Here is a 24,077-nt window from a genome sequence, read left to right as displayed (position 1 = left end):
CTAATATGCAAATCAATCAAATGGCATAACAATTGGTCACTATGAGCACACTGACCACCAAGGGGCAGATGCTCAATGCAGGAGCTGCCCCCTGGTGGTCAGTGTGCTCCCACAGGGGGAGCGCCACTCAGCCAGAAACCCTGAGCCAGGCTTATCACTGGCGAATGCAGTGGTGGTGGCGGGAGCCTCTCCCGCCTCCGCAGCAGTGCTAAGGATGTCTGACCGACAGCAGGGAGCGGGCCTAAGCCATCAGTCGGACATCCCCCAAGGGCTCCCAGACTGCAAGAGGGCACAGGCCTGGCTGAAGGACCCTCTCCCCTTCCTTGAGTGCATGAATCTCATGCACCAGGTCTCTAGTATGAGATAATGCTGCATCCATAAAAAAAGAGAATATAGGGAGCTAAGGGCATGGAAACCCATGCAGTATATAAGAGGTGTTAAAAAATGATAAAAGGTTAATTCGTCTTCTAAACACCATACACTCGTGTAATTAGGTGTCTAGGTGTGACATCTCAAGGACTGATTTCTAGAGTTGGGAATGGGACAACACCAGAGGAAAGGGGACCTGGGCCCCACACAGAGGAAGTGAGCCTGGTGTAGCAGCCCCTCACCACACTTGAGTTATCATTTATGTTCAGAGTGAGTGTTTTCCTCCAAGGACTGAGATGCAGGGTGATGGGTGACCTTTTCTGATTACATCAAGAAGGATGCGTTTCCATTTTCTATGTTCACAGTTTTAAAAATCATTTAAGGAAGTATTTATTTTGCTTCCATGATATTTACTTCTTAATGTGCAGAGATATTAGTTTGGCAGCTAAAGTATTTTTCCTGAATAGAGGCAAATATCAAGTCTGGCCCAGTCAACAGGTATAGCCAAAGGGTTTGCTTTGACTTTCATAGCACAAGTAAATTTTGCAAGTTTCCAGGAAGACAGAAGAATCAAAACAATCATGGTTATAATAGAGCTTGACAACATTGGTGAAGGGTGTACTATTAAGTGCCCACTTCACACAAAAAATTAAAAATTCAGAATTATCAGGACAGAAGGTTCAGAAGTTTTCTCAAATATTAGTACATACAAACACCAATAATACAGAAATTTTATAGGAATGGCCTTTTATTGAATTGACATTTGTAAACAACTTCCTATAGAAGTTTTAACATAAAGCTATAACATTATTGAATTCTTCAAGACACTGAGTACCAAAGTATTAGCATTCTCCTTACCAACTGGCTATATTCATTTTTCTGAAGTAGAATAAAAAAGGAATATATATTTTTTAATCCAGTTGCTAGTGTGGAACAGAAAATATCCCATAATTGCTTTTACAAGATTCTTGAGGGCAAAAAACAAAGATTGGCTCTGAGCAGCTTCTCCATAAATGTTTGGAGACTGAACACATGAGTATTTAAAGAGGTGGGCAAAGTGCTTTCTCTCGCTCTCATGACAAAATTTTTATTGGATCTGTTAAAACCAATTTTATTGAAGTTTTTCATGGGTCTGAATTCATTGTATATTTACAGATTCTGAGATGCATTTACCATTACATTTTGATATAGACACACACACACACACACACACACACACACACACACACACGCAGGCACGCGTGCGCATGCACACAGTATGAGATGCTGTTCCACATTTCAATTTCTGCAGAGAGTTTGATTAGGTGTTATTGAAGAGTCAAAGATTGTCAGTTTTCTCAAGAACACAACCCACAACATTGTCAAGAAAATACTTCCCATGGGCATTGTTACCCATGGGAAACCTTATAAATTAATTCAAACCAGAGATCAAAACATAATACTACATAAGAACATTTGACAAAACTTGGAGAATAAGCCAAAAGAAGGTTACTTCATCAACAACTAATGAGCTATTACTATTCTGTTAAGCAAATGGAAATAACTTTAAAACATAAAAATAATCTAGAACTATCTGGCCAGATTTTCTCAAACACCTATCACTGTCTTGAAGAACATGTGTTTTTCTAGTACCTGTATAGAGAACTAAATACTGGTTCTTTGAGAAGAGCAATAAAATCAATAAACATCTAACCATTCTTATCAGGAGAAAAAGACAGACAAAATTTACCAATATCAGGAGTGAGAGAGGTGACTATATATAAAGATTATGTAGATATTTAAAAGATAAAATGAGACATATGTACTACTATTTGTAATACTTTAAACAATAAAATAAAATTTAAAAAAGATAAGGGATTACATATACAATTTTAGGCCAATAGATTTAAAAATGGAGAAGAAATGGACATATTACTTGAAAAACACAAACTAACAAAGCTCACTCAGAAAAATATAGATAACTGCAATAGCTGCATTAATATTACAGCTATTAAATTTGTGTTTTTAAACCTTCCTCACAATACAGTTCCAAATCCAAATGGTTGCACAGGTAAATTGTATCCTAACAAATATTTAAGGAATCATTGACCATTGAAATTATGTCAACAAAAGCATGACTCATAAAAGAACAAATTTGTAAATTGGAGTTTTTAAAAAATAAAAAGTGTCTTAAAGGCTATTGAAAGAACGAAAAAGATAAGTCACAGACTGGGAGAAAATATTTATAAATTATATATCAAATTAAGGATTGTATACCAAATATATAAAGAACTCTCAAAACTCCAGAAATAATGATAATCCAACAATAAAATTAAAAAACAATAGGTCAAAAGATTTACTAGTAAGTAGACATTTCATCAGATAAAAATTCAAATAGGAAATGCACACATAGATATTCAACAGTAGTCACTAGGTAAATGCAGATCAAAACTACAATGAGATACCATTACACTTTTTACTAGTGGTTTAAAAAGTGTTTTAAGTCCAAAATAAGTATTGTCAAGAATGGGAGGAACTGAGGCTCTCATACACTGCTAGTGAGAATGTGTAATGGGGAAAAGAGTAGGAGAGTATCTGAAGTTAAATGTACAGTCACTATATAATTCAGCCATTATACTTGGTGTTATTTATGACCTCTCCCCCCCCCCAAAAAAAATATAAAAGCATATGTCCATAAAAAATTGAAGTTTTATTTTTAATGGGAAAAAACTGGAAACAACCCAAATGCACATCAAAAAGTGACTGGGTAAACCAACAGTGGTATATCCATACAAGGAAATACCACTCAGTAATAAAAAGGAATGACCTACTGATACACAGGGAATCTTGAAATAATTGTCCCAAATGAAAGAAGTCAAAAGAATACCTATTTCATGATTTCATTCCTATGACATTCTAGATATGTAAACTAATATACACTGAGTGGCCAGATTATTATGACCTCTGAACGCATAATAATCTGGCCACTCAGTGTGTGTGTGTGTGTGTGTGTGTGTGTGTGTGTGTGTGTGTGTGTATGAGGCCCAATGCATGAATTCAGGCATGGGTGGTTGGCCGGCCTGCCTGCTGGTCAAACTGGTTGAGGGGACAATTTGCATATTAGCCTTTTATTCTATAGGATATACACTGAGTGGGCAGATTATTATGTGTTCAGAGATCATAATAATCTGTCCACTCAGTGTATAATGACTACAGAAAGCAGATCAGTTGTTTGAGGGGATGGGGAGAAGCAGGAGTGAGGATTACAAAGTGGCGTGGGCAACTTTTGGGGATGATGAATAAGTTCATTATCTTGACGGTGGTGATGGTTTCATGGCTGTTTACATTAAAACTTACCTATATGAATCTTTTAATGTGTATGGTTTCTTATGTCAATTATACTCATAAAAGCTATCTTTTTAAAAAGTCAAGCTATATCTAATTCCATGGCCAGGATCAAGAAGAGTTAATAAAATTGTCTCTATAAAAATCGTGTAGCCTGAAGTATATTTCATAAAAGTATGTATGAGAACAAAATTTTTCTGTACATAAGTACTACCAAAAAGGGAAATTTTTCCTTAAATCACTATTTGAAATTGTAACACGGCTAAATAATCTCCTCTCTCAAATATTCTGAATGCTCCTTCCAAACTGTCTAAGATAAGCTACCCGGTGAGCAGAAAGTCTCATATCTGTCTCTCTCTGACTCACTAGGTCCACTTGGGAGTAAAATGTGGCAGGCAAGGTGGGAGCCACCGAATGCTGTCTCCACAGAAAGAGTCACAGTTTTCATCTGCATAGTCAACTGAGTTTTTTCTTGGAAAACAGGTAAAAATGGGAAAATTCCTAACTGTTCCACGTCAGCAAGTGTAATGTAACAATGCCACAATCTGTCTGAAAATCTGTTAATATAAGGGCATTAGATAGAGTCTCTGCCAGTGCCATCCTCATTTTCTCAAGCACAATGATATATTGAAGAACTGCACTCTGAAGTTCCCCTGAACCGTAACATAGCACATTTCCACTGTCTCTCTGCTCGATTTAAGCCATATTTCTTGGCTATTTAAATAATATGAATTTAAATACTGCATAATACAATGAACTATATAACTAAATTACCAAAAAGTTAGTAGTATTTTTTAAAAGTAATATATCAGTTACCTAAAGTGTTAAGATGTTTCCCTGGTCTAGCAGTGTTGTGAGACGGCCAAGAACTTTTGCAGATACAAAGGGCCATGGGCTGATCGCTTTGAACCTAACATGCAAATATCTCTTCAAGCTCCTCATATACCTAACAGTAGGCACTGACATTGACAGAAACCCATAGACATGTGCCCCCAAATCTCAGCAATCCAAAATAAATAAGTAAATATATAGCCACTTTGGAATTCATTGAGTTATATTTAGAAAAAAAATAGTAGTTTTATAAAATACTATAATAAGATATGCTATTGACATATTAAGGTAACCCAGTGTCGTGTTGGTAAATACTTAATAACTGGCTTGGAGAAAAGGGAGCAAGCCCTGCTTTGTAGCACTTGCCAATTTTTGTGGTGTAAATACTCCCCCATGACAGATTTCAAGCTAAGTTCACTGAATGCAAAGTGAGGAAGAGAAGCACAAGTCTGAGCTTGAGCACGAGCTGGTACAAGCACCGCATTGGAAATATGTCATGTATGACCATAGCTAACTTCAATCCTATTAAGAGAAGTTAATCAACTTCCTGGGATATACATGTGTGTTTTATTTTTTATTGGGCACTACTTGACATAGCATGCTATTAATATCAGGTGTGCAATGTAATGATTCAATATTTGTATATACTACAAAATGAGCACCACAGTAAGTCCAGTTTACATCCATCACTATATATAGTTACCATTTTTTTCTTGTGATGAGAACTTTCATGATCCACTCTCCCAGTGACTTTTAAAAATGCAACACAGTATTATTAACTACAGCCATGCTGCACATTACATCCCCATGACTTATTCATTTTATAAATGGAAGTTTATACCTTCTGATCCCTTTGACCCATTTTGGCGATTGCCAACCTTTTGTCTTAGGCAACTACCAATCTATTTTTCTTTATATCCATGAGCTCATTTTTTATTTTAGATTACACATATAAATGAGATCATATGGTATTCATCTTTTTCTGTCTGACTTATTTCACTTAGCATAATGTCCTCAAGGTCCTTCCATATTGTTCCAAATGGCAAGATTTCATTTTTATGACTTAGTAATATTCTATTGTACATATATACCACATTTTTATTCTAAGTTATATTTTAACCTGTGGCAATACATTTCCATCTGAAAAAAAGATATGATCTTTAGGATGTAGAAGACATTAGCCATCATCAAATATTTGCGATTTCTTAATATTGAGGAAATCGACAAATGCATTTTCCTTAATAGGACTCTTTTTATGTTCATACTCAATTCAAATTAAGTACTTATTGTAAGTGTCCAGAAAAGTGGAAAGGAAAAGAAACCAAAGAGACACAACATTTTAATACTGATTTTAACAAAAATTAACTTAAGGCCACTTGTTAGTAAAGGGGGAGGATGGTTAGGATAAACTCAAACGTATTTCCCATTGCAGAACTTGTGTGCCCCACCTCAAAATAGAGGTGTGGGTGCGTGTCTGTATTTTTTTTTTAGAGTGGGAAGTGTTGTTTTGCAAATAATAGGAATTAAGGAAGGGAGATCAAAAGCCACCTTTTTGTGGTATTTTCCACAAAGAAGGACTTTCTCCAAAGCTTAACTTTAGAACACAAACTAACAGAAGGAAATAAACTTATCAAACTGTAAGTTCAACAAAAGGGGGAAAACAAGAGCAGCAACAGTGCCAGCATTTCAACACAACTGTAGCAAAGAAATAATCAAAGGAGTAACAAAAGAGCAGACATATACCCAAGTTCTGAGTCTGACTGCAGCTGGAGCACTGAGGGGTCTGTGTCCCACTGCAGGGTCCTAATCGTGCAGCACAAAGGAAAAAGAACACAGAGAATTAACAGAAGGGGAGGGGAACAAACTGACCAAACCGTGTCATTCATCAAGGCAATGGCATATACGATGCATACACAGAACATCTCCCACTTCGCCCTTCCCCTCCCCGCCCCACCCTCAGTGCAAGGAAGACCCTGTGAATATCAAGTGACAAGAGAAAGCAAGAAGCCAGCCTTGCCTTGGAACATCTGTTTGATACTGGAAGTTAGGTTTGGTTTCAAGGAAGGAAGCTCAGAGCTAAATATTCAAACTCCACACAGCCCACCTTTTTGTTGTTGTTTTGTTTTGTTTTGCTGTTCCTTACTGAAGTCTGATTGCTTCGAGTATGCAGCCAACTTCAAGTATCTCTGACACCCCAGAGCCCAACCACAGCTGGGAGCACCAGGCATCTCCCATGCAGAGAAGAGAACCAAACGCAAACGTACAAATGGGCCAGAGCAGGAGCATCTGGGGAGGTCAGGCCAGATGGAGCGTGGCTGCAGGGCCTGCTGACTAACTGGCTTCCTCAGGTCAGTGATTGCAAATATGATGCACTGGATTTCAAGGCCTGTGGGTATTTTGGTGTTTTGTTTTGTTTTTAATTTTTATATCACAGCAAGATGGTCACCACCCATATCATTTGTCTCTAAGATGTCAGGGATATCTTACTCTTTTAAATACTCCACAAGCAACAGCACAAAGTATCCACAGTTGCCCAGGCATTCATTTCTCCTTCAAAATAAGGGATAAAAAGCTCTTCTATAGAGTGCACACAAGGACCTCTCTCAGGCAGGTCCTTTCCATTTCCTGCACAGAAGCAGTTGCAGGTGAATCCAGAGGGAGGTTAGCAGGCGAGTAACTGATGCACAGCAGGGACTTTGGAGTCAGGCCTCTGGGATTCACATCTGGACTCTGCGACTTACCAGCTGAGTGACATTGGACATGTCGTTTGTGTCCTGAACCTCACTACCTTTTTGTTTCCTCTAAGTGTGGCCCACACACCAGAAGCATGAGCATCTCTTGGGCACTTGTTGGAAATACAGAGACTCTGCTCTCACCCTGGACTCACCAACTCCTCACTACAGTTTAAGGTTCCAGGCAATTCCTGGGCACCTTAAAGTTTGAGGAATCCTGCTCAGTTTGCCTGTTAAGATTTACCGTGGCTTCTGGGACAATTTATGACCTGGCCTGCAGCTATCTTCAAAACTCCTCTCTACCCGCTGTGCCCCTCCCTCACGGTGTCCCCTTGTGTCCTGTGTCCTTCCTGATGTTCTTCCCTCAAAGAGCTGAGCAGCTCATGCCTTTGCTTCGTCCATGTCTTGGCTCAAATGTTACCTGCTCAGAGAGGTTTTCTTCTTCCACCACCCTTTCTCCAGTAGCACTTCCTTGTCACGCTACCTCTTACCTTTTCCTGCTTTACTTTCTTCATAGCACTTACATTTACCCATGATTTGATTATAAATCAGTTTACTGTTTACTTCGATCTGTTTTAGCCTTATAATGGCAGGGTGGCTATATCCTTAGGTTACAGGGCTATGCCTAGAACTGTGCCTGGTATGTATGCTTATAGAATACTAGAGGTCTGGTGCATGAAATTCATGCATGGGTGGGGGGTGGTCCCTCAACCCAGCCTGCACCCTCTCGCAATCTGGGACCCCTCAGGGGATGTCTGACTGCTGGTTTAGGCCTGATCCCGCAGGGATCCCTGCAGTCAGACATCCTTCTCACATTCCAGGACCACTGGCTCCTAACTGCTCGCCTGCCTGCCTGCCTGATCTCCCCTAACCACTAGCCTGCCTGCCTGATTGCCCCTAACCACTCTGCCTGCCTGCCTTATCACCCCTAACCGCTCGCCTGCCTATCTGATCGTCCCTAACCACCTCTGCCGGCCTGCCTGATTGCCCCTAACCACTTGCCTGTCTGCCTGGTCACCCCTAACTGCCTCTGCCTGCCTGCCTGATTGCCCCTAACTACTTGCCTGCCTGCCTGGTCACCCCTAACCACTCTGCCTGCCTGCCTGATCTCCCCTAACCACTCGCCTGCCTGCCTGATTGCCCCTATCTGTTCACCTGCCTGCTTGATTGCCCCTAACCACCTCTGCCTTGGCCCCCGCCATTGCAGCTTCATCTGGAAGGACATCCGGAAGGTCATTTGGCTGTCGAGTCTAATTAGCATATTACGCTTTTATTATTATAGATAGCATTAGTTGAATATATGGATAGATGCATGAATGGATGGATCGATGGATGGATGGATGGATGGATCGATGGATGGATGGATGATCTCTCTAAGGTCTTCTACAGAGATTACATAAAATTATACCTATAAAGCACAAAGCATATGATAAACAATAGCTGCTCTTACTACTACCACATATATACTACCAAATATTTCTTTGAGCCAGTGACCTACCTATGTGACAGATCTAGGGGACACAGATGCTGCCAGTCTGTGGACCTCATCTGAGCAGCAAGGTCTGGACTTAAAAAGTGGCTGGCAAACATTGATGTGAATCGGAATGACCTGGAGGACTTCCTAAAAATACAGAATGCTGATCTCCAACTCCAGAAATTCTGATTCCGTACATCTGGGGTGGGGTCCTGAGAATTTATATTTTAACAAGTTCCCAGGAAATGCTGACCCTGAAACCACCTTTAGAAAATGAGTGGTCTGGACTATTGCTTTCATTAGTCAGCAGAAAGAAAGCATCACTGATGCTCAAATATGTCAGCATATAAACCTGTGATTAACTCAAGCCTGGCCTAAGGCCCAGGCCACTTTCAAACCAATTAAATCATAAAGTGTGGGGCGGGACCCAAGCATCCGTATTTTTGAAAACTCCCTAAGTGACTCTAACATGCAGGCAGGGGTGAGAAGCAATGCTCTGGACTCATTCTCTGCTCAAGAAAAGCAGCTCTTCCTGGTTCTGGGCACTGGTTCCTTCCATTGTTTCAAATAGAAGAAGTAATGGGATCCATTACAGTGATTCATGTTTGCCGTGCACAATCTCTGGGGATCAAACCTTTTATCTGCAAGGGCATTTCTTTGGCTCTAGACAGAACAGCTGCCTCTGGCTCTGGCTGAATGTGAGAAGCATTCCCTCCTAAGGGTTGGGATCAGCTGCTTTGCCCTCAATTTGCCTTCAAGTTTCTGATGGAACAACCTTTATTGACCTTTTCCACTTCTCCCAGGCAGGTGAAGAATGCAGCAGACCCCAGGTGGTTGGGCTGTTCTGTAGCTTATCTGACAGCTCACTGAACGCATTGTACCTGTCAGCAGTACAAATGATGATTCCATCAGAATCATCCCCTTAAGTCCACAGATTAGCAGCTGGAATTTGCATTTACTCAGCCAGAATGATAAAGGGGTCCATGTAACTCACCCACCATGCTCCTGCCCACAGTAACACACATATTATTCAGTAAAAGAAATCCTAGCTACTGTCAGTAACGAGCAGTAGTTAAGTAGTCAGCCAAGGATGCTATCAAGTGTCCTGGCTTTATTTTATTTTCATTGTTCCTGTTATTATCTGTGGGGTGTTCAGACTTGGGCAAAATGCACTTTTTCTTTGAAAAGGAACTTAAAGCCAATACATTAAATGGACAAAGGTTGTTTGTGTTTCCAAGGGTAGCCTAGGAAGTTGGATTAAACGTTCGCTGAATTCCTTCTGTGCAAGCTTGCAGCAAACCTTCCCTGTAATGGCAGCACCTTGGAGAGGGCCACGCTTGGGCCAAGTTTGTGCTCTGGACACCGCTGAGCTCTGCCGGCAGGAAAATCTTTGGTCCTCAGCCAATGAGGATGTAGGCAGGCCTGGAGGCCCTTAGGGGATCTTTCTGCCCGATTTTTAAAAAAGCATCAGATGATTATTAAACTGCTTTTCCGCTTTCTTCCTCCAAGTTGCTATACTTTTATTTAACCAATTGACATCGGTCTTGCTTTCCAATCAAGTTATGGTGTGATTGAAAATAAAATGATGGTTTCCCCACAGCTTCTTGGGCAGTTTGAAATCTTACCAGGTAGTGTGTGTTTAAAATGAAAGAAGTAGTGAAATTGTAAGTAAAGATATGTGAACATAACATACTAGCACAACATACTAGTATTGCCACATAGAAATCACCATAGTATTGCCATATATTACTCAGTTGTAGTTTCCAATCATTTCTAGAATGGACCAGTCAATGTATGCAGGGAGAGGATGTGTTTTTTTTTTTATGAAAACACTCATTTACTTACTCAAAAAATATCTTTTAAAGGGCTAATATGTAAAATATTATTATTCGGTATTAAAAGAGTTCTTAAGGCATCTGCCAGTCTTATGGAGAGATAAAACATACATAAATAGTTTAGTAAAATAAGGCAGAAAGTAAAATATGCCATATAAGTGGCCCCACAGGAGTGCTGTGGGACAAAGAACTTGCACCTAAGAATCTTACATTTTAGTAGAAGAGTGAGAAATGAATATTTATACCTCGTGATATACTGATAACATGTGCAAGGAAGAAAGTCGTTTTCATCACTTGCATAGCGCCTGGCACAATTTAAAACTTCCATAAATATTAGCTGGGGAAAGAAACTAAATGCCATAAGAAAGATTAACAATGATAGTCATAATTTCTTTTCAATGGTTATTGACTCTGTGCCAGTCAGCCAGATGTTGGATTGCACTTTGGAAGGCGGAGCAGGGAGATACACTTTCCTAAAAAGATCAGAGATTCCACTCGACTTGGTGTTTAAAGGAAGGGATAGGATCTGGACATAAACTCATTGTCATCAGTGCCTAGTGTATTGGATTTAGGTGGCTAAGTTAGTCCACTTGGTCTAATAAGACTCTATTTGAGATGCCAATTTACCAATTTATCATGAGAACAATAACTGCCTGCACAGCCATTATACAAGCCTGAAAGCTTCTGTCCTTGAAGGCCAGCTTCCCAGGAAGCTGGATGGCCGCAGTGTCTTTGAAATCAGAACAAATAAAGCTGAATGTTTAACTACTACAGCTTCTCCCAGCTCTATCTCTCCTCCCCACCCTCCGGCCACATCTACATCTTTCAGCAAGGCCAGACACACCCCCTCACTGCTGCCAGTCTCCAATTTCCCTGATTCCTGGGATGACCAACCCAACCCTTCCTGGCTGACATAATGGTTCTTTAACTATGCAATTAGATTTTGTCTAGTGCTCCTGTATGGGGACCCACCTGGCTTTATTTGCTTATTGTAAAGAGCTGCATTTGTCTGCACTGGTCAGTTTTCGTTACTTCTTAGGGTAACTCTCTGAGGACCTAAAGGAGGATCTCTGATCTCTTTCATAGGGACCCTGCTGTTAGCACAGATCTTGAGTAACCCAGTAATTCCTTACCTACTCTGGACTAAGGGGCACTGTCATGGTTCTGTGGTCCCACAAATGGATTGCACCTGCCAATTAAGGTCACATTTCCCAAGTCTGTTTCAAAATACTAGGTACAGAAGTTTTCCACGCCATGGAAAATAATCATTCACTTATTTACTAGTAGCTCTATTCATGCTACACATTGTGGCTTCTATTATCTCATCTAAAAAGGCCCACCATGTAACAGTTAGTTTATAATTTGGGAGGACAATTTGATTGTCCATACTTCTTTTAAGAATAGCAAAAACATTCTGGCCACTTCGCTGTGCATCTGAAACTGATATGAAATAGTGTTAAATGTAAACTGTAGTTGAAAACTAAAATTTAAAAAAAAAAAAACATGTAAAACTATTTCAGAAAAAAAGAATAGACAAAACATCAAAAGTCTTCAAATTAGCAGTAACATACTGAGAGACTAACAAAACTTTATATTTTAAACCTTCTACCAATTCATCACTGTCCAAATTCTTTTTTTTTAATTTTTTAAAATATATTTTATTGATATTTTACAGAGAGGAAGGGAGAGGGATAGAGAGCTAGAAACATCGATGAGAGAGAAACATCGATCAGCTGCCTCCTGCACACCTCCCACTGGGGATGTGCCCGCAACCAAGGTACATGCCCTTGACCGGAATCGAACCCGGGACCCTTCAGTCCGCAGGCCGACGCTCTATCCACTGAGCCAAACTGGTTTCAGCCACTGTCCAAATTCTTATAAAATTCTCCCTTCATTGGTCTAATTTTATCTGCTCAGTTTCAGTTTTAGATAAAGTAAAATTTCAAAAAACAAAAACATTGCCGAGCCAACTGTTGAAAGTATAACAGGAGTAAAACACATGATATCTGTGTTGCATATACCTTGCTCTCTGATGCGTTAACTTCTTCCTGTTAGCTCTTACCAACAGCCAAGTTGGTGGTTTCCATTATTTTTCCCATCATTATTAGACCTCAGAGTAGAAAGCCTTCAAATTCTTCCCTAAAGAGTATCTTTTCTCTTACCTTTTGTGGGTTTTGGTTATAAGAAAGAGATATACTTGGTAGGCAGTATTTGCTAATGCTAACACTCAGCATGACTAAGGCACTTTTATACACTGTTGGTGGCATTTAAAGTCAGTACAGTTCTTCTGGAAACCAATATACCAAAATGTAGCAAGAATCATAAGCACAATAAACTCCTGGACTGGTTTTACTTCCAGAAACTCAACTTACAGAAATAAAACAACACAAGCAATAACAGTAGTAATAAGAGAAGAAACCAAGATGGCAGCATAGGTGAACACCTAAACTGCTGCCTCGCACAACAATTTTAAAACTACAGCTAAAAGACAGAACAGACATCATCCAGAACCACAGGAAAGCTGGCTGAGTGGAAATTCTACAACTAGAAGGAAGGATAGGGGCACACGGAGACTCAGAGGAGCTGCAAAAGGCTGATATATGGAGACACGCGTGTGGAGAGGATGGGCGGCTGAGTGCCTGGCTAGCTTTCTCTAGCGGGAGGGAGACAGAAGCTCCCGACTGCGCTAAACTCCAGTTCCGACTGTGCTGAACTCCAGTTCTGACTGCACTGAACCCCAGTTTCGGGCGAGACCCTGGGGACCCAGACTCATACAGGGGGAGTCTGGACTGTTGGGAAAAGAGAGAAGCGCACGGAAACTCAGGGGAGCCGCGAAAGGCAGAGGTCTGGAGGCGCGCGCACGAGTGCGCGCAGAGAGGACTGACTGCTGAGTGTGCCGCTGGCTTTCTCTAGCGGGAGGAAGACTAAAGCTCCCGACTGTGCTGAACTCCAGTTCCAAGTGAGAACCTGGGAATCCAGATTCATTGGGGGAGACACTGGACTGTCTGGCAGCGGACGAAACTCAAGGGCAGCTTTCTCTCAGAGGTGCTTGCAGCGATTACTGAGGGACACTGAGACCTAGGGGCCTCATAGGGCAGGGCTGACAGGAAGCCAAGGCTGTCTGCTCAGCCCTGAGACTCCGCCCCATCCAAGCTGAGCATAGAGGCTTTTGCAATTTTGCAACTCTTGTCTCATAAGGGTGTCTCCAGCACAGAAGTTCTCCTGGCATAGACACAGCTGATCCTCACAGCTAATAGGCCTGGAGGTCAATTCCTCCCAGTGATACCAACAACAATCAAGACTTAACTACAACAAGGCTGTACACACAGTCCACAAAGGAGTGCACCAAGAGTGTCCACCTCAGGTAACTGGGGAAGCTGAGCCACTGGGCCATATAGGACACTTAGCACACAAAGCTACTCTACAAACTCAGGGAAGCAGTGGAAATGCGGTGACAAAGAAACAGATCACAAATGAAAGAAATGGAGGAAAGCAAACGACTGGATATAGAGTTCAAAACCACAGTTATAAGGTTTTTCAAGAATTTCCTAAAAAAGGCCGATAAATTTAGTGAGACCCTTAAGGATATGAAAAAGGACCAACTAGAAATTAAGCATATACTGACTGAAATAAAAAATATTATACAGAGACCTAACAGCAGACTAGAGGACCACAAGAATCAAGTCAAAGATTTGAAATACAAAGAAGCAAAAAACACTCAACCGGAAAAACAAAAAGAAAAAAGAATCCAAAAATTTGAGATAGTGTAAGGAGCCTCTGGGACAACTTCAAGCATACCAACATCAGAATTATGAGGGTGCCAGAAGAAGAGAGAGAGCAAGATACTGAAAACCTACTTGAAGAAATAATGACTGAAAACTTCCCCCACCTGGTGAAGGAAATAGACTTACAAGTCCAGGAAGCGCACAGAACCCCAAACAAAAGGAATCCAAAGAGGACCACACCAAGACACATCATAATTAAAATGCCAAGAGCAAAAGACAAAGAGAGAATATTAAAAGCAGCAAGAGAAAAACATTTAATTAACTACAAGGGAGCACCCATATGATTGTCAGCTGATTTCTCAACAGAAACTATGCAGGCCAGATGGGAGTGGCAAGAAATATTCAAAGTGATGAATAATAACAAGAACCTACAACCAAGATTACTCTACCCAGCAAAGCTATCATTCAGAATTGAAGGTCAGATAAAGAGCTTCACAGATAAGAAAAAGCTAAAGGAGTTCATCAACACCAAACCAGTATTATATGAAATGCTGAAAGGTACTCTTTAAGAAGAGGAAGAAGAAGAAAAAGGTAAAGATAAAAATTATGAACAACAAATACATATCTATCAGCAAGCGAATCTAAAAATCAAGTGAATTAAAAATCTGATGAACAGAATAAACTGGTGAATATAATAGAATCAGGGGCATAGAAAGGGAGTGGACTAACAATTCTTGGGGGGAAAGGGGTGTGGAGGATGCGGGAAGAGACTGGACAAAAATCGTACACCTATGGATGAGGACAGTGGGGGGGTGGGTAAGGGCAGAGGGTGGGGTGGGAATCGGGTAGAGGGGAGCTTTGGGGGGAAAAAAGAGGAACAATTGTAATCTGAACAATAAAGATTTATTAAATTTAAAAAAAAATAGTAGTAACAAAAATGATGGTGATGATGATGTTGATCATGACTAGGACAACTCCAAACCATCAAATCCCATGACGAATTTTGGCAGGGTCTTTATTCTTTCCATGGTGGCTTCTCCCTCACTTCCATCTTCTGCACAAATAATCCCGAAGTCCTCATCACCGTTGAGCTCTAAGTCCCACTTTACTACATGTCCATCTGTACACCAGAGTCATTTTACCTTTCCTTCTCTGATCTGCCTTTTATTTCCTTTTCTACTCCCACAACTCTAGTGTCATTCCTTTTTATTAGACCAATGGTTTCCCTAACTAGTCCTCAGATCTTGAAAGCATTAAAAAATTGCAGTGTTCCAGACCTCACCTCAGACCTGTGACGTAGGTGCCTGTATTTTTAACAAGCTATTGAGTAAAAATTCTTCAAATTAGCACCAGGTAAAGCGGCCAGGGATCTCAACTATCTCAAAAGTCATACTTGTCTCCCAGATTCTGATCTCTTTTGACACTTCCCCCTTAACATGCATTTTAAAACCCATACTTCCCCACCCTTTTCCTTTGTTTATGCCTTTCCCATCATCTGGAATGCCCTTTCTCCCATCTCTACCTGTCCAAAGCATATACATTTTTCAAGGCCCATCTCAAATGGCTTAGTCTATAAATATATCTTTCCTAGATAGCCTCATTCAAAAATAACTTGATTTCTATAAAACAATAAAGAAATACCTTTCCACAGTTCTTATTCCACAGTTCTTTTTTAAAAAAAAAATGTTTTATTGATCTCAGAGAGGAAGGGAGAGGGAGAGATAGAAACATCAATGATGAAAGGGAATCATTGATTGGCTGCCTCCTGCATGCCCCACACTGGGGACTGAGCCCACAAGCCCGGCATGTGCCCTGACTGGGAATCAAACCATCACCTCCTGGTTCATGGGTGGATGCTCAACCACTGAGCCGGCCAGGCTCCACAGCTCTCTTTTCTCAAATCTATTTCCTAAACTCCGTTTACCAATCTACAATCCACTTGACCTCAATAGTAGCCCTGTATCAAGCTTTGAGACCAAGCCTAAAAAAGGTCTTCAGGAGGTAATGATCACTGTTGCAAAGCTCAGAGCCTCAGCATCGAGCAAAACACACTGCTAGTCCCATTCTGACTTTTAGCTTTGAGCCCAGGAACTGGATTTCTGACTTGTTTCTATAAGGAAATCCTTGCCTTGTACCTCAGTCTTATAACTACTGCCCATAGTTCTCCCTGAGTCAAGTCCACCTTCAGGCAACTTGCCCAGCAACCTTGAACTTCCTTGTTTTTATCTTTGTCCTTATCCCTCCACTCATCCTACACCCACCCCACCCAGTTTTTTTGTAATCTGTGCATACGCATAAGTATGTATGCAAGCACACATGAATGTGTACACACACACAAGTCAATGGACATTTATCAAGAACCTAATATGTGTTAAGACTCTATGTAGGGTACTAACGAATCAAAATCACTTGTCCCACATGAATACAAATTAATTATAATTTGGAAATAAAGGTTTATGATACTATTGCTTATGAAATATACAAATATTTGAGAGCTGTAATTTCCTTACATTTCCTTAGATGGCTTCAAATTAAACTTGTCAACTTACTGGAATCAGGCTCTTTAGAAGTAAGAATAATTGTTATTTTTATATTCCTGTCAGGTTTAACATTTACATTTGTTGTGTATGCTGCACAGTAAATTCTCAATTATTTATTGAATTAACACATGAATGGTCTTGACTTGCTCTTTTGTAGATGGATCTGAAGTGTGAGGGAAAGCTGATTCCCCAAAATAGTGTTTACTTTAGCTATTTAAAAATGAAAGAATAAAGCAGGACATGTCCGCCTGACCCCCCCTAAGTTCTACCAAGCCACTTAAAAGGAACTCAGTGTTGTACTGCATGATGTCACCACACAGTCCCAGTAGAATTTTCAGACTTATTCCCGCATTGAAGAAGGGAAGCCTGTCTTTAAAATGCTGGTTTGTGCTGAGAAAAAAAATAGACGAAGTCCAGCTCTCTTCTCCATCAAATGAACTTAGCAGCTTTAGGTACATTAGGTGGTTCCCTGAAGCAAGGAAATGTTTGGAACCCGACTTTTCACATTATCCCTCTCCTCTTTAAGGTGGAGAGACAGCTTAAAGGCAGAAGAGTGAGTTCCCTGGAGTCCCACAGTTTCTTTGTCAAACAAATCACCAGTCCCTAATCAGATGAAGAAAACAGTTTGGGCCAATGTGAGCACAGTGCCCAATAGAAAACCTCCAGTCAATGTCATCCTCAAATCTATTTCCTAAATGCCGTTTCCAAAAGTATAATATGGACATTTTAAAATCCATCATATTACTTAATCTTTCATCGTCACTAATTAAGGATGGCATTTAATTAATGAGTTAATGTTTTACTTCCCAACCTTAATTATTTCCTTACTTAGGACTGGCAATGATGATGATAAAGATTTTTTGATGTCGGGAATAAAACCGCGACAGTGCAACAAATATTTATACCAATAAACACTCTTTTTTAAAGAGGACTTTTTATTAACTTACTGCCTGAGAATCTCACCTGTTGCCTAGCATTAAAGCCCTGACATGATATGGGCCACACTGAGCCATACAGAAAGTCCATCAGAGTGGAATTCAGAAGGAAATGTAAGACTTCCCATCAGAGAGCTGCTGTCAAGCAAGCCTTTCCTCGGGAAGTTCAGCAATCCCTTTGCTAAAAGAGATGCTTCATGTGTTGCTATGACCACATGTGTGTACACAGTACACTCTCTGGAAGACAGAGTGATATCAAAAACATTTAACTAATCGGGCAATGTGCTGCATGAAGAGAAAACCCCACAGTGTATATTTTATTCTAATTTCCAAAGATACTGACTTTTTTACCAGCCTTGGATCAGTGATATTGGTCTCCCTGGAGTCCAATTAGCTGGTGGCATCCTGGTTACTTCTCTTTACATGATGATAATTTAAAGAATTTTATATATAGAAAATTGTTATAGTCTTCTTAAATTTCCTCCAAGGTTTTGTATTATTTTATTGTACTTCACTTTTACTAAAACCTTATTGTCCTCCCTTTAGCCTTTGGTTCATCAGAGTACCTTAGAAGACAATGATGTTTCCACCAAAAAAAGGGTCAGAAGTTCTGTGCAGGTATATATTTATAGTGCCAGAGAATCCTATGGACAAAGGTGGAAGCCCCAAGGATTTTCTCTGGGGCATTAAGCCCATGTGGCCTCTTAGCATGTTTTTCTCCACTGGAATCACCAAGTAAATAAAGGGAAACCAGGATTAAGATACCTAGGAATAAACTTAACTAAGGACGTAAAAGACCTTCACTTGGAAAACTTCAGGACATTGAAAAAAGATATAGAGAAAGACATAAACAAATGGAAAAACATACCATGTTCATGGATTGGTAGAATCAACATCATTAAAATGTCCATACTACCCAAAGCAATCTACAGATTCAATGCACTCCCCATTAAAATACCAACAGCATATTTCAAAGATCTAGAACAAACTCTCCAAAAATTCATCTGGAATAAAAAAAGACACGGAATAGCCACAGCAATCCTGAGAAAAAACAAAGTTGGAGGTATCGTATTACCAGATATCAAGCTATATTACCAAGCCACGGTTCTTAAAACTGCCTGGTACTGGCACAAGAGCAGACATATAGACCAATGGAACAGAACAGAGAACCCAGAAATTGACCCAAGCCATTATGCGCAATTAATATTTGCCAAAGGATGTAAGAGCACACAATGGAGTCAAAACAGTCTCTTTAATAAATGGTGCTGGGAAATTTGGACAGATACATGCAAAAAAATGAAACTAGATCACCAACTTACACCATACACAAAAGCAAACTCAAAATGGCTTAAGGACTTGAATGTAAGACGGGAAACCATAAAAATCCTACAAGACTCCATAGGCAGCAAAATAGCAGACATATATCATAGCAATATCTTTACAGACAAAGCTCCTAGGGCAATGGAGACTAAGGAGAAAATAAATAAATGGGACTACATCAAAATAAAAAGTTTCTGCACAGCAAAACAACAAGAAAGCCCACTGCATGGGAGAACATATTTACCAATGATATTTTAGATAAGGGTTTAATCTCCAAAATTTACAGAGAACTCATACAACTTTACAAAAGGAAGATAAATGATCCAATCAAAAAATCGTCAAAGGATCTAAATAGACACTTTTCGAAAGAGAACATACAGAAGGCCCAGAGACACATGAAAACATGCTCAAAGACACTAATCATCCAAGAGATGCAAATCAAAACAACAATGAGGTACCATCTCACACCTGTCAGAATGACTATCATCAACAAATCAACTAACGACAAGTGCTGGTGAGGATGTGGAGAAAAAGGAACCCTCGTGCACTGCTGGTGGGAATGCAGACTGGTGCAGCCACTGTGGAAGACAGTATGGAGTTTCCTCAAAAAGTTAAAAATGGAACTCCCATTTGACCCAGTAATCCCACTTCTAGGAATATATCCCAAGAAACTAGAAACACCAATCAGAAAGGATATATGCTCCCCTATGTTCATAGTAGCACAATTTATCATAGCTAAGATTTGGAAACAGCCTAAGTGCCCATCAGCAGATGAGTGGATTAAAAAACTATGGTACATCTACATAATAGAATACTATGCCACTATAAAAAAGAAGGAACTTTTACCATTTGCAACAACATGGATGGGACTGGAGAGCATTATGCTAAGCGAAATAAGCCAGTTGGAGAAAGATAAATAGCACATGATCTCACTCATATGTGGAATATAATGATCAAGATAATTTGATGAACAAGAATAGATTGATCTAGAGACAAATGGTAGGGGAGGAGGGGTTAGAGAGCAACTAAAGGACTTGTATGCATGCATATTAGCATAACCAATGGACACAGACACTGTGGCGGTGGGGGCTTGCCTGGGGTGGGAATGGCTGGAGGGGGGTCAATTGGGGAAAAAGGAGACATACGTAAAACTTTAGACAATAAAAAAAAAAAGGTAACCAGCCCGGACGGTGTGGGTCAGTGGTAGAGCATTGACCTATGAACCAGGAGGTCACAGTTCGATTCCCAGTCAGGGTACATGCCCAGGTTGCAGGCTCAATCCCCAGTGTGGGGCATGCTGGAGGCAGCTGATCAATGATTTTCTCTCATCATTGATGTTTCTATCTCTCTCTTCTTTCCCTTCCTCTCTGAAATCAATTAAAAAAATATTTTTAAAGAAAGGGTAACCAGGTACCGCCAGCACAAATTGACCATGAACAAATTATTCTCATTTTCTTATTTGAGAGCTCACTAGATGGTGGTCAGAGAAAGGCAGAGTTTATCAAATATCTGAATTTTACCAAAGTATTCCGTCAACATGAAACTTAATATTTACTGCAATGAGGCCAAATGTATACGCTGAACAGCAGAGATCTGCAGACATCTGTACCTTCATCCTAGACTCTAATCTGGAAGATACATGAAACTAACAGCCTGAGTGGCCTCTAATCTATTTCTTTTGTACCTTTGTTCCCCTATTTAGGGCTTCAGAAAACATATCTTCATCTGATGCATTGAGGCCTCTTGGGAGAGACCTCACCTCCCTAGAGAAAATCTATGGATATAAGAGTTTTGGTTAACAGATGCTGATGGCTGGGAGGCCAGACATCAATTTTATATATAAGTGGCATTATGTTGTAATTGGGAAAAAGTGAAGATAGTATAAATATTAGATAAGATGAAAATGCACTAAAGTGGAAAAATAGAGATACTTGATTAGAAAAACATGTTTAACTGTTTGTATAGTTTAATATAATTTATTACATATATGGTGGCATATATATGTGTGCATAATAGTTGATTCGTTCAATAAATATTTATCAAATATCTAATATATGGATAAAACTCAAATATCACTTACTCTCTGTCCTCAAGGAAGTTGTCATGTCTTGAGATAGATGTGTATTCTACTAAACATGTAAGTCTTTCTTCTTTAAGGGCCATAAATTACTAAATGCTTTACTCTTATGAATAAAAGAGGTAGGCTATTAGTTTGCAACTACTATTCATTATATTAAGAAAAAATATATCTATTCCTAGTTTACTAAATTTTAAAATATGGGGATAGATGTTTAAATTTCCCAAGTACCATTTCAGTATATATTGCAATGATTTTTCCCCTTTGATCTTTCCATATGCTGAATTATGGTAATACATTTTCCAACACTAAAATATCTTTGATTTATTTAATGAGTGCTAAATTACTCATAGCATGGTATCCCACTAATATTGTGCTGAATTCCAGTTCAATATAGTATAGTTAGGGTTTTTTTATATCTATGTTTATAAGTAAAACTAGTCTTTCACATATTTTATGAATAATATTGAGCATTGTATTTGCCCAGTATAATTAACTGAGAAATGATTAATTAGTTCTGCCGAAGTTGTTTAAGACAATATAAAATACCACAAATGTAAATTGTCAGTGAGAAGCAGGCCATAACAGCAGAAGCAGAAATTGCAAAACAAATTGTGATACTTCAAGTTTACAAAAATTAAATCATGCTACTATAATTGAAAAATTATTATACATTCCAATTCTCTTTTACGTCTTTTAAAAACTTAAGTCAACTGCTTAATTATTTATAAATCAATAAAAGAAATTTTGTTACAGTTGATTTTTTAAAAGTACTGATTTAACCTTTTCTTTATAACAGGCATAGCCAGCATGCCAGTTTGCAAATTAACCTCTTATAGAGATTATATAAGAAATGTTTACCAATTTGACTCTGTAAAGAAAATGTCAATTGTGGTATGAAATATTGGCAAATGAATGACAGAATTTATGTGCACCTGTAGGACCAGATGTGTTAATTTGATCCGTAAGTTATCTTCTGAAAGATTTTCCATTTTTCAGAGTCCAAATTCCACATAAAAAGTCAAATTTATGACTACAGAGTTATATGCTTAGGAATTACCACGCTCTTTTCGCAGTCTCATGTTTTATGAAGTGCTAATCGGAATTGTTTCAGAGATGTTTCTTCTAAGGAAAACACATTCCAAGTGGAATTTTAACAACAAATATAATATTCTCCTGGAATTTGACTCTCATATCTATTTTATGGAAGCAAAAACATAAATTTGCGTGGAATTTTCCTAAGTTCAAAACAAGGGCAAGATTTACTAAGCTATTCCTCATGCCTTATCTTCAAGCAAATTTTGTGCTTAGTTTTTCTGACAAACCATCATTTCCTCAATGCCAATTTTCTTGTCTTCCTATGAAACCTACACTTAGCAAGGAATTTAATCATTGACCTCAAGTTGTCTACTCATGCCAGGACGTTCCTATAGAGAATTGAAGCTAGTTGGAGTTTGTGTGGGATAGGCCTGATTAGCACTTCCTCCAAAGTGATTTCTTGAGTTAATAAAAAATTAATCTAAGGAAGGGGGAAATATGAAGAACGATCGTCTCTGAGAATGAGAAATTGCTGCTGTCCCCAGAATGCTAACAGCACAGGTCAGCTTTCTCTAGAAAGCTTTCAAAAGGGCTCATCAACTGTGAACTCAGTAACAGAACTTAATGCTGCTAACTGCAGCCCTTGAAGCTAAGCATATTATAATGGACACTACACCATCATTGTATAGAAAGAGGCAAATATATTAATTTAATGATAGACTCATGAACCCACTAAGGAATGTGATTATATTATGCCAGCTAGCTCTTACAACAATGTTAGATCTTACATAACTCTGTTATTATTACTTTTTCTTTCCCCTCAAAGACCTTTTGAAGCATTCGAAGCGGAAGATGAGAGAAGACATGTGCCACCCCAAATCACAAAGGCAATTTGCTAAAATAAACCACAAAAACCTCTACTTTCATTCTTCTCAAATTGAAAGCAGTGGCCATTGGTTTTAAAAGGCCCTATCAAAACAAAGTACATACTCAAGTCTGAAACACACCAACAGGCTGATATGGGTTCAGTAATTACAATCTTACATGTTGGCTTCAGAAAAAAAGAAAGAAAGAAAAAAAAAACAGCCATCCTACACTTCAGGCTAATACTAAACTATACTCTTCCCATATTTTTCTCTACCCAAATCGACTATATGGAGACAATGCACTTTCAGAAGATAATTCTTATGATAATGTATTCAGAGAAAAAGAAAAAATGCAAAATTTTATACCTTGCCCCCAGTAACACATATAGTAGCAAGAAATATACACAGGTAGACAGGGTTAATGGTCACAAATTGCCAACCCACAGGCCAATTCTGGCCCACAACTACTTCTAACGAAGTTATGGCCATTTATCATTTAGGAGACTATTGCACAAATACTTGAATTTTTAGCTTCTCGTGGAAAATGGAAAGATATTAAAAACTGGGTCCATATTCCCACATAAGCTCAACCAGCCTGAGCTGTGAGGAGACCATCTGGCCTTTATAAACAAGGTGTGTGCTAACCAGTTGCCACAAGTCCCCCGGCCCCACTCACATCAGCTGCGTATGTGCACCTGCATGTGGGAATCCTGGTGAAGGCAACTGCATTAAGAAAGTTACCAGGACTCCACAGATATCCATGAGCCTTCTCCTTGCCCTCTTCACACCTTTACCTTTTGGATATCCTTTCAGGGGGTTCAATTAGAGAATGTCTAGATCTGTTTTCAGAAGTTATATAATCTTCCAGGAGCCACGGGGTAATAAAAAATTGGCAAATTGACTCACAAAACAGAGCAGTGAACCCTGGTGATCATCATAATTAGTAATAACAATAGAAACACTTTGGGGACTGAGTTCTCGAATTAGTCGACTCTAGTAAGAAAACGAAAA

At 39.3% G+C, this 24,077-nt stretch overlaps 1 protein-coding gene across 7 annotated transcripts in view; it reads right to left on the bottom strand.

Annotated features, from left to right (window-relative positions):
• The window catches only part of DYNC1I1 (dynein cytoplasmic 1 intermediate chain 1), a 283,693-nt gene that overhangs the window by 215,959 nt on the left and 43,657 nt on the right, over positions 1-24,077 (bottom strand). For 4 of the 7 annotated variants that reach the window (XM_080666152.1, XM_080666150.1, XM_080666151.1 and 1 more), the window contains exon 5: positions 6,268-6,327. The exons of the other annotated variants lie outside the window; for them this stretch is intronic. In XM_080666152.1, coding sequence (XP_080522278.1) covers positions 6,268-6,327 — 60 coding nt within the window. The remainder of the gene's footprint in view (positions 1-6,267; positions 6,328-24,077) is intronic. 7 annotated transcript variants of the gene reach the window in all.

This window comes from Plecotus auritus (assembly GCF_963455305.1).
Source record: "Plecotus auritus genome assembly, chromosome: 4".
In the NCBI taxonomy this organism is placed as follows: Eukaryota; Metazoa; Chordata; class Mammalia; order Chiroptera; family Vespertilionidae; genus Plecotus; species Plecotus auritus.
Note: the sequence above shows the minus strand (reverse complement) of the source record. Positions and strands in the feature narration are given on the sequence as shown.